The sequence below is a fragment of the Trachymyrmex septentrionalis genome, unplaced genomic scaffold, assembly GCF_001594115.1.
Source record: "Trachymyrmex septentrionalis isolate Tsep2-gDNA-1 unplaced genomic scaffold, Tsep1.0 scaffold383, whole genome shotgun sequence".
NCBI classification, from domain to species: domain Eukaryota; kingdom Metazoa; phylum Arthropoda; class Insecta; order Hymenoptera; family Formicidae; genus Trachymyrmex; species Trachymyrmex septentrionalis.
The window spans coordinates 10289-21224 of NW_017305550.1; the positions used below are offsets into that span (position 1 = coordinate 10289).

Genomic DNA, 10936 nt, shown 5'->3' on the forward strand with positions numbered 1-10936 from the left:
ATAATTGAAAATCCATTTTGAAGGATCTACAAAAAGATTCTATATCTTCATAGATAAGTTCATTGAGTGCTAAATGAACAGATCCTCTTAATTCGAATTTTCTTTGTGTGGGTGAAGGAATGGTTCGGTATTAACTGTGACTCGGTTGGCGCGGACACTTGTACTTTATTCGTTAGACAGAAGTCGAAAGCGTGGTGCATTCGAGTCGACAAGTAAAATATGACTGACTCTTCTCGAGATTCTTGCGCGGTTCCTCGCGCATCACACGCGAGCTTCCTTTGTTTCGAAAAAGCTCCAGGCGTACCCGATTCGAGGAATAAACAAAAGATAAACCGAGTTACGGTGACAAAAGACGGAAGAAAAAATATAGAGTAAGCCAAACAGAAACTCTACACTGAGGGCGACGCCGCGCACGTGTCGCTACACTTTGTATAATCCATTCTTTTGTCCACCACCTCTGATGTCGGATTTATAATTGTAGTCTCTGTTTATATTTCTTGCTCTTCTTGTTGTTCCACATACATAACAAAAGTTGCAAGAACCAGCAACCTATTCAATTTTATCTTTCTTGTTGAATTATTTATGTTCCAATTAACACTGTGACTAGATTAGGTTATGTACATTAGTTCTTTTCAATTAAAAGCAGTTTGTATTTTAATTTCACTTATATCAATAATTTTTAATAGTTAAGAAAATATATTTAGCTTTGTCTATTATATTTCCTGAATAATCAAAATAAATTAAAATTTACTCTGACCTGAAGAAGCATTGATACTGGATATGATCTTTTCATGCATCTTTCATTCTAATTATTTAACTAAATGATTTCAAACTTTTGTTGTATCAAACAGAACAAACTTATTATATTTACTTTAAAATATTATTTTTATTTTAATGTATTTAAAAAATTAGAATTTTTTATTTATTTAATATCTTAATATTAATATAAATTACAACTTTTTCTTCAGTTGGAGAATGGCCGCGTCTCCAATCAATGGAATTATTAAGTAAATTCCTTGAAAAAAGGGAAGTATTTAAAGCACGTCCGAACAGAACGATCCCTCGAGATTTATAATATTTATATAAATTACGGACTTACAGCAGCTAACATCACATATTTGAATAACGCTATCTATAGTTATTAAAGTACAACTATTTCTATTCTAGTACTTTGGATCGAGAACTCGGATTTCTGAAGTCGGGTTTACATCTTGACGGAAAAACGGAAAGCGGAAGTCAATCAGAACTCGCGGAAAGACAAAAGCAGACAAGCGAAATGTACTGCCTATTACTTTTGCGACTTCTGCTTTTTCGCTTTCCGTTTTTCCGTCAAGATGTGAATCCGGCCTAAGGGCTATGGCACATAAAAAAACTTAAGCGGTAAAACGTAAGCAATAAGCAAATTGATCAATCACAGTAGAGTCCATAAGGCCATAACATAAATAGTAGCCAACTCAACATGTTGATTTCCTTACTGCTTACGTCTTATTACCTTAAATTTTTTGTGTACCATCTCATCTGTACTCTAATGCATGGTCTACAATGGACAGTGGCAGTAATAGATTAAGAAGTAGCCGTAGAAATCGACCAATGATAGTTAATTATCCTTCTCACATTCGACTATGATTTGTTGATTTCCTACTCTTTAATCCATTACTGTGACGTTTTTGTATGTGTCATGAGCTTAACATTATGGACACAAGACTTCCTAAGTCGGATCTATAATAGGTTTTAAGCTTTAAGAAATTGACCAACAACAGTCAAATGCGAGGAAAAGAAGTGATTGTGATTCGTCCATTCTTTATGACTTAAGCCTTAAAAATATATTATAAATCCGGAATATAATTGATCAAATTTGTATGGCTTAAGACTTAAAACACTTATTGTAGATCCGGATTAATAAAAGAGAAAGAGACCGAAAAGAGAGTCTCTAACTAGAGTCTCTGTTTTCCGTGTTTCAACTCTCATTAGCATGGATCTGCAATGGATTTTAAGCCTAAATCATAAGAAATGAACGAATCGCAATCGATTATTCTTCTCGCATTCGTTTGTAGTTGGTCAATTTCTTACGGTTTAAGATTTAAAACACTTATTGTAGATTCGAACCGGGCTTAGAGCGGAATCCATAGACGTTTCTCAAGATTCGAGATGGTCTTAAGCTAGTGCATGAACCAATTACAGAGTCATATTAGCATCTTAAAACAATGGCATAGTTTCCATTGAGGATTTAATTCAGATCAGAATGTAAAATCAACCAGCTACAATCGAGTACTCCTCTGTTACAGTCGAATGACAGGGGAATGCTCGACTGTAATTGGTTGGTTCTTACATTCTGATCCGGATTAAATCCTCAGTGGAAACTGAGCCATTGCTGGAGATTAAGGACTATGAATTCCGGCCTTAAGCGTCCACAATGCTAGAAATCGGTCCGAAACCTCGGATGAAGAAAGAATTGACCAATCGCAATGATCATGTGATTAAATTATTCGAATGTAATTTGTTAATTTTTTCTCTGTCCGAGATCTTGAACCGACTTCTAGCATCGTGAACATCGGACTTTAGAAGGTCTCTAAATCTTAAGCTAGTGCTTGAGATGTCATGAACCAATCAGAGAGCTGTATTAGCATCTTAAGACATTGTTTAAGATTGGCTGCGTTCAGCAGAACGTTTATTTTGTAACTGTTAGAAGTTTTTTTCACACTGATTGGGTTATGCTTTTAGATCAAGAGGAATGGTCTTATCTTAGCAAAGAATCATAAAACGATTGCAAAAGTGTTGCGTTCTGCTGAACGCAGTCATTGTCTTCATTAAGAACGAATTAATTTTGGCCCTAATTACTTCAATACTAATAAGGATGCGAATTCCCATAAGGATGTCGATCTTTAATTGTGAGTGCATTCATTGGATGCATCCAGAAGCACGACCGCTCACTGAGCGCTCAGTGAGCGGTCGTCGTATTGAATGCACCCAGTAAATTTTTTCTTTTTAGTTGAATTTTTGCATCAGTTTTGCATCTTCTTTCCTTTTCTCTTTAGGAAAGGAGGAAAGAATAAAAAAGAAGATACTGATGCCAAAGTTCTGCCAAAAAAAAAAACAAATCCATCCAGTATTTCGTCGGTGCCTGTGCTTTTCATTGGGCGCGTTCAAGTCGACAAAGCGACTAGATCTGCTTGCCAAGCAATTAAACATGATTAGTTAGATCCACAGGTAAGAACCAATTATGCTCATTCGCTCGACAAGCATGCCTAGCTGTTTTGCCGTCTTGTACTCGCTCATTGCGTTTTCAGCTTTATACTGTGATGTGGATTTTTTTATGTTTGTTTTACAATGGATTTCCATTTGATAACATAAATCAACACAAGTGTCGTTCTATCTATAAGAGCTTTCCAACAGAAGCACAAATCGATACAAGAATCAAAGATAAAATTATTCTTGTTGTTTCTTACTGATTATTGAATAAGGACAGGATGACTTGTCAATTTGTGTCAATTTGTGTCTCTTGTTAAAAAGCTCCGTTTGTCACTCTAAATGTTAACAAGGATAGAACGGATACTTGTGTCGACTTGTGTCATGAAATGAAAAGCACCGATTAGGATCGCAAATCATAAATCGTAAGAAATTGACCAATCGCAGTTGAATATGACAAAATAATCAACTATGATTGGTTAATTTCGTACGGCTTGCGATCCTATTGTAGAATGGGCTTTAACGATGACATGTTAGGGGGACATGTTAGGTTGGAGACAGGGTTAGGCTGCATTTTCATGCTGACACTCGATACTCAATTTGAGCGTCAAACAGGTCACATGATCAAAATTGACGAATACCAAGCGTTGTTTTTGATCACGTGACATCTAATCGAGCGTCGAGCGTTAGCATAAAAATGCAGCCTTATTGGAAAGTCAAAGAGGTTGCGAGGCAATCCGAGGCCTGCCGAAGTGCCGATTGCCGAAGCGCTTGCGTGACGTCAAGTTGGAGCAGAAGAGATAAGAGAACGGTCATAGGAAGAAAGTTCTGTTTCCTGGTGTGTCTCTCGGTGCTGTAGAAGATTGTCTGCTCGTTTCGTCAATCTCGCGTATCGCCGAAATGTCGTACGCGTACCTGTTCAAGTATATTATTATCGGAGACACAGGTAAATAATGTGATGCGGTAGATACGCGCGGGATACCACCGCAAAAAAAACTGGATCTTCACTCTCCTCTCCCTTCCTATGAATCTTTTACGTCGTCCGTGACAGGTCCTTTGTTTTCGTTTCCGTGATGCGCGACAATATTACTGATTCGTAAATGCAAGAATAACTTTGTTTTACGGAGGCAGCCATCGACAAAGAAATTTCCTTAACACACGTTTATTTCCTTTAAATATATTCCTCGCGTGTCAGCATATTTGTTGCGATGGATTTTAAGTATATTGTCTCGTATCATATTGCTACTTGATTTATTGTATTTGTTGTTTTATGACTATCAAGTACAATTTTGTGCAACTTGACGAACTTTCCTATCGCAAATTTCCACGTTAACATTTATATATAGCTTGTTATTCATTGTGGCCTGTATCACCGACAAGATATTATTAAAGACGATTGGCACTTATGAAAGTTCGTGTGTCTGTTAAAATTTAAGTGATTAAGGGCCATTGTTCCACCTTTTGATAAATTTTATCTATTGGATAAGTAGCAAGATTACCCAATCACATGTGTGGATTGCTAGATTTATCTAATAGGTAAAATTTATCAAAAGGTGAAACAACCGGGCATAAAAGTAAGAATTTAATAATACAGTACTAATATCGTGATTTATTAGTTTTGTAGACATATATATATGTTTAAAACTTAATAATACTCGATTTTTATTTAAAACTGTGATTTCAATGTTATCCAAGTTTGATTATCAATAGAGATGTTAACTGCAGAAAAAGAATTGTAATTTTTTGGCAATATATAAGATATTATAACATTAAAAAAATATGCATACTTATTTATACAGCACTTACGTAAAGAATACAAATTTAATGTATTGTCGAAATATTTGTTAATAATAAAAAAAATTTTTTTATTAATTGTCAGTAACATCATTGTTCTTTAATCATCCCTGGATCCCCCAGGCTCTATTGATAGTCATTAAAATTTATCGACGGTCTTTAATAGTAACTCTTCATTGCTTATATTCAGAATGCACTTACAATACTATATATTATGCATATAGAATTTCAGGGATAAAAGCACATTTCATGTACAGACCTATATGTTTTATAATAGAATTATTTCTGCTGCTAAATACCTTTTGCATATATTTTGTATAATGTCTATTATCACTTGTAAAAGTATGTTTCAATTTTGTTTCCATAGTTAAATTCATAAATTATTGTAAATATGTGTTACTATGTTAAATACTAGAAAATTAAAAAATTATATAGTACAATATATTACAAATATATTATACAAAAACTTGTAAATGTTGCAGTAAAATAACGATCCATATTCAGAATATACTTTTATCAATAAAAGCGTGCTTTTATCTCTAAAAATCTATAATATGTGTGACTAATAATATGTTAACGCACTAACATTGTTGTAAGTGTATTTTCTGAATACAGGCCAATGTATAGGGAAATTTTATATTTAATTTGAATACATTTGAGATTTTATTACAACTTACTAATTAACAATTATTATAATATATAAATACAATGATATTTTTATATAGGAGTTGGAAAGTCTTGTCTTCTTCTTCAATTTACGGATAAAAGATTTCAGCCAGTCCACGACTTGACAATAGGAGTTGAGTTTGGTGCTCGTATGATTACCATTGATAGCAAGCAAATTAAACTGCAGATATGGGACACTGTAATATTATTTAATTCATATTATATTGTTGAATTCAAGCTTCATATTATCGATATTTGCTACTAATAGAATCATGATTCTCTCAATCAGTATAAATACTTGTATTAATAATGATATTTAAATTAATACTGTTTATAAAGAAATTTATATAGCTTTAAATTTTTATTCTATTAAACTCATTTGAAAAGATACTTTCAATCATTCTGTAAAAAATTATATTTTTTTTATTTTAATATTTACTAGATATATTCTGATAATTATATGCTTTCTTTTTTAATTTTCTATAATTAATAGGAATTTATTATTATTAATTATTTTCTTAATTTAAACATTTTTAGGCAGGCCAAGAGGCATTTCGTTCTATAACAAGGTCATATTATCGTGGAGCAGCTGGAGCTTTGTTGGTATATGACATTACACGTAGAGAAACTTTTAATCATCTTACAACATGGCTGGAGGACGCAAGGCAACATTCAAATTCTAATATGGTTATCATGTTAATCGGCAACAAAAGTGATCTAGATAGTCGAAGAGAAGTAAGGAGAGAAGAAGGTGAGGCTTTTGCACGGGAGCATGGTCTTGTCTTTATGGAGACCAGTGCCAAGACTGCAGCCAATGTAGAAGAAGCGTTCATCAATACGGCAAAAGAAATTTATGAAAAAATACAGGAGGGTGTCTTTGACATTAATAATGAGGTATAATACTAATTCTTTTAATTAATCTACATGTACTTTAAATATGAGTAGTGAACAAAATCTTTCCATGATTTTATACTTTATCATTTTTTTTAATATGCAAATAAGTTTATTACTGTTTATCTCATATCACTGAAAGAAGATAAGAAATAACAGATAAATAAGCAGTGACAACATATAGTTACATATTTATTTTTTTTTATATTGCATATTTGCATTGTAAATTGCATACAGGCAAACGGCATTAAGATTGGACCACAACATTCGCCAACAAGTCCTGGAGGTTTAGCAGGAACTGGTGGACAAGGCAATGCGCAGGGTGGTGGGTGTTGCTAGGGGCTGGGGCTTATCTGTCCACCGCTTCATCCTTCTCCGATCTGAATTGACCCAACTTCTGTTCATTTTAATCAGAACACACTTACTTTGTACAACTTAATTTTGCGCATATCGCGTCATGAGGTAACAAGTGACAATTAATGTATTTATTAGTTAAAATAATCTTATACACGTAATAAATAGGATTATTGTAAGACGAAAATGTTATACATCACTAAAATCATAAGGCATTAATAAAGTTTTTGTTTACAAATTCTTCTAAAATATATAAATGAAGTTATATCATTTTTTAATGTATTTGTGGTAGATTTAATTCAAAAGTAACAGATATTTTCCAGCTTATACTAATATATTATACATATACAATTATTATTTATATTTAATCATTATATATATAATATTTTTGTTCTTGCACATCATGTAATAGTTTTACTTTCTATGTATAATGAGATATTATTTTAAATCGATACCTATGAGGTTTCATTAATTTTTGTAAAAATTTTTAAATTTATTTAAGTATGCATATAGTATAATTTAGCTTTAATTATATCTAAATTTAGCTTTAGCTCTTGTCTCCCACTTTATGCAGCATGTGAAATAATATTGTATTAATTTATTGATAAAGCGGGAGAGGACAGGTTCTTGATTTAATGTTTTATATTTGTTTAATATGTATTATGTACTGTAATGTAATGTGCACTAATGATCAAAATTCCATTCTGATAGTGGCTCATGGACGCTGATGTATCAGTTAAACTGATTTGACGTTATTTACACCTAAAACAATTATATAAATATGTATGTATTGATGTATAAGATGATAATTATATAAAACATATATTAATCAATGCCATCAAAAGGCCTATTTAACCAGATTTATATTCTATAATATTATAATTACCAAAAGATCTCATATTGCACATATTGGCTATTGATATCGTTACGGCTTTTTTGGAAGATGAAGACATTATTACTGCTATGAGCAAATTAAAAAAAGACATTTTTACAATTTATATATATTGTAACAAATCTATATTATATCGAAATCTACTTAGTATTTAATATGTAGCACATTAAACATTTACGTTATTGATCATAGAAAAGGATATCAATAAAAATATGTATGGCAGTAATAATTATCTGTACTTTCTCAAAATCTGAAAACAATTCCGTTTGAATTCCTGTCTTTATTTCATAAGAATAATTATGAATATTTCCAAAATCTGAACAGAGACATGAGACACAGATATATTCAAATACATGAATTAAGGATAAGTTTTAATAGTGCACGTTATTATTCATTGAAAGATTTGTAAACTGGGAAAGAAAACAAAATTATACATTAATATTTCTCGATGAAATTATGACGACATGCATTTATAATTATTTTATACATCTAATTAGTACAAATTGGCTTCTCTGAGCATTATTATAATCAAATGTTATTTATATCTTAAATTATGAACTTATAGCTAATTGTTATGCCAAAGAATATGTCAGCATTATATCTCTTTTGCGCTTGTATACTATAATGATGAAATAATTACATCGACTTTAAGAAATTATATTCAGTATATTTAATTTATAATATAATCTAGCTATTATTCTACGCAGTCAAAACTAATTTACGATGTATTTGTATGTATGCATTGGGTATATCTTTTTAGTTGAAAAATATATATGTGCACATTACTTATTGTCTCTGTTCCTACGATACATCATATAATGTAATTTGAGTTGCGTTTTTTTTTAGAAATCTGTGAGATGATTGATAAAACTATCAATCAGCATAATTACGCTGTAAAAGATAAGCCTAAAAGTTATAACTGAACTCAAAGTCAAATATAAATGATTTATTTTTTATTTAATCATACAAGATTTAATTTAGTATTGTCCTGTTCGATAATTGTATTTGTACAGACATTTTTTAGCATGATCTTTTTACGTAATTATAAATTTGTCACTTGCAAACAAATGTACTTATACTAAACATCTTAATTTTAGTAGAAATATACAAATTGTTTACAGATTGTCTCATATGTCCGGAGTTTGAACGTAATATACACATATATTTAAAAAAATTTGATTAAATGATTAAAATAAAATTTTTGTAGTATGTTTATAATGTAAATTATAAATTGAGATGCGATAATCTCAGTCTGCCGCAACTCGCCGGTTTACGTAAAGGACTACGGCAGTGTCTCGGCGCTCATTTGACCATGTTCCATTAGACCGTCCCAATTGATCACGAGTTGCAAATGATCACGTTTCTATTGACCACAAGTTGCAAATGACTACGTTGCAAATGACCACGTTGCGATTGACCACTAGTAGCAAATGGCCACGTTTCGATTGATCAAGTAATACAAATGGGTACATAATAACCTAACCTTAACTTAATCATATACTATGAGTATATAATAACCTAACTCTCCTTTTTTTGTTTTCGAGAGAAGAATTTTCACATAGCCCGTCATCCGGGATGCTCTCAAAGAGAGAACTTAACCGGATAACGGGAAGACATCCAAGAGCCGGTCCCCTGTATGTGCGGGATTCGATTGGTCCGCGTCCAATAGAGAAGGACAACAGACACCATCCCCTACCTCGCTAAAAATCTCTCCCTATACCAGCATCATCGTAAGACTAATTGGGAACACCCCGGGAGCACCCCCGCCAAGCATTTCATCAGAGTACCCCCAAGTCACGGAGCATGAGCTCCCACATCTGCTATCTGGTATCCTAACTTAAAAACTAGACTTATACCTAATTATGCATCTTATTTACATGTCTCCGCTGTTTAACCATTGGAACCCAAAGAAGCGAGGCGAGCATCACCCGCGGCCTCTCCAGAGCCCGACGCTCACGTTCCGCCTACTCCTTCTTCCTCATCACAGCTTCACAGAAATCCGCGAGAACCGTCCAGGACTGCGAGGAGTCCAGAGCAGCTCTAATAACGGCGCCATAGGTTTTACTAGGCGCATCCAGTCCTAGGGCGTCGAACAGCGCCGGTCCTCTCAAGAGGGATAGAACAATAGTGTGTGGACCGCCTCCTTCCCCCCCCCCTCCCACAATGGGCGCACACCGGCGAACCGAAGCGTCCTATTTCATACAGGTAAGCCTCTAAGCACCAATAACCCGTGATGACCTGAATCATGCGGTACGTGAGGCCCCGTGTGCACGAGCCACCCAGTGCATACGGGCAGGCAGTCGCCTATGCGGTCACTCAGAGCTTCCCTGATTGCCGTACCAGGAGTCTCCGGAAGGAAGCTAAACCAAATAATTTCTCCATCTTTCCACGGAGCGGCGGAACTCCATCCTCGAATAAGGTTCTGAGCCCTCGGCGTAATAAATCCGTCTCTACAGATGATTTCTCTCCTACGCAAGTACGTGTTCCTCAAGCGATCTATCACAAACCTGAACGGCACCGATCTCGCTAGGCTATAGCCTTATGGGAGACGGTGCAGTAGGCTCTTATCATCCTGAGCGACTGCCGCCGCTGAAACTACTTCACCAGATGACGTAGACCGCCGACATGACTATCGAGGCGTAGACACGATGCTTACCCTCTTCCGGTCCACCGATATTGGCAACCTTGCCAATAGCGGCCGCCATCCTTCGGGCCTTAGGGAGGAGAAGGCGAAAGTGATCCTGAAAAGTCCACCTCGAATCCAGAAATAATCCCAGGTATTTCAAGGTAGACCTCACTGGGATTACCGCCTCTTCACCCCCCCCCCCATCGAAGGGACGTTTCCGGGACCTCGTTGGCATAAAAGCGACCACTTTTGTTTTGTCGACTGACTATTAGGTCTAGTTCCTCGACGGCTTGAGCAATCACAGCCACTCCCAGTTCTGCGCGAATCCGAGTCTCCTCAAACGAGGGGTCCGTTACCACGATAAGGGTATCATCGGCGGACATATGGTGGAGCAGCCCAGCAGCCCCAACCGCAACACAGAGTTGTATCCAATGTTCCACAAACAGAGTATCTACAGAGTAGTAACTACGTTCCTGCGGAACGCCATACGTCATAAGTGCCCTCATGAGAGAGTCATCGTGGTTGAC

General features: G+C 34.8%; 1 protein-coding gene and 1 pseudogene across 1 annotated transcript; one reads left to right on the top strand and one right to left on the bottom strand.

The window, feature by feature from the left end:
• Window positions 1-3954: 3954 nt before the first annotated feature.
• Window positions 3955-7123, top strand: LOC108750918 (ras-related protein Rab-2). The gene is made up of 4 exons (XM_018490782.1): window positions 3955-4132; window positions 5706-5845; window positions 6184-6540; window positions 6775-7123. The coding sequence occupies exons 1-4, from the start codon at window positions 4087-4089 to the stop codon at window positions 6874-6876; spliced, it is 645 nt and encodes a 214-aa protein (XP_018346284.1). The 5' UTR covers window positions 3955-4086; the 3' UTR covers window positions 6877-7123.
• A 2976-nt stretch (window positions 7124-10099) lies between these two features.
• On the bottom strand, window positions 10100-10488 carry LOC108750916 (annotated as a pseudogene).
• Window positions 10489-10936: the final 448 nt, after the last annotated feature.

Bases quoted from the DNA above. Each gene is read 5' to 3' on its own strand.
- LOC108750918 (XM_018490782.1), top strand. From the start codon at position 4,087: ATGTCGTACGCGTACCTGTTCAAGTATATTATTATCGGAGACACAG. The intron at 4,133-5,705 runs GTAAATAATGTG...ATTTTTATATAG, and splicing joins TATTATTATCGGAGACACAG to GAGTTGGAAAGTCTTGTCTT. The intron at 5,846-6,183 runs GTAATATTATTT...AAACATTTTTAG, and splicing joins AACTGCAGATATGGGACACT to GCAGGCCAAGAGGCATTTCG.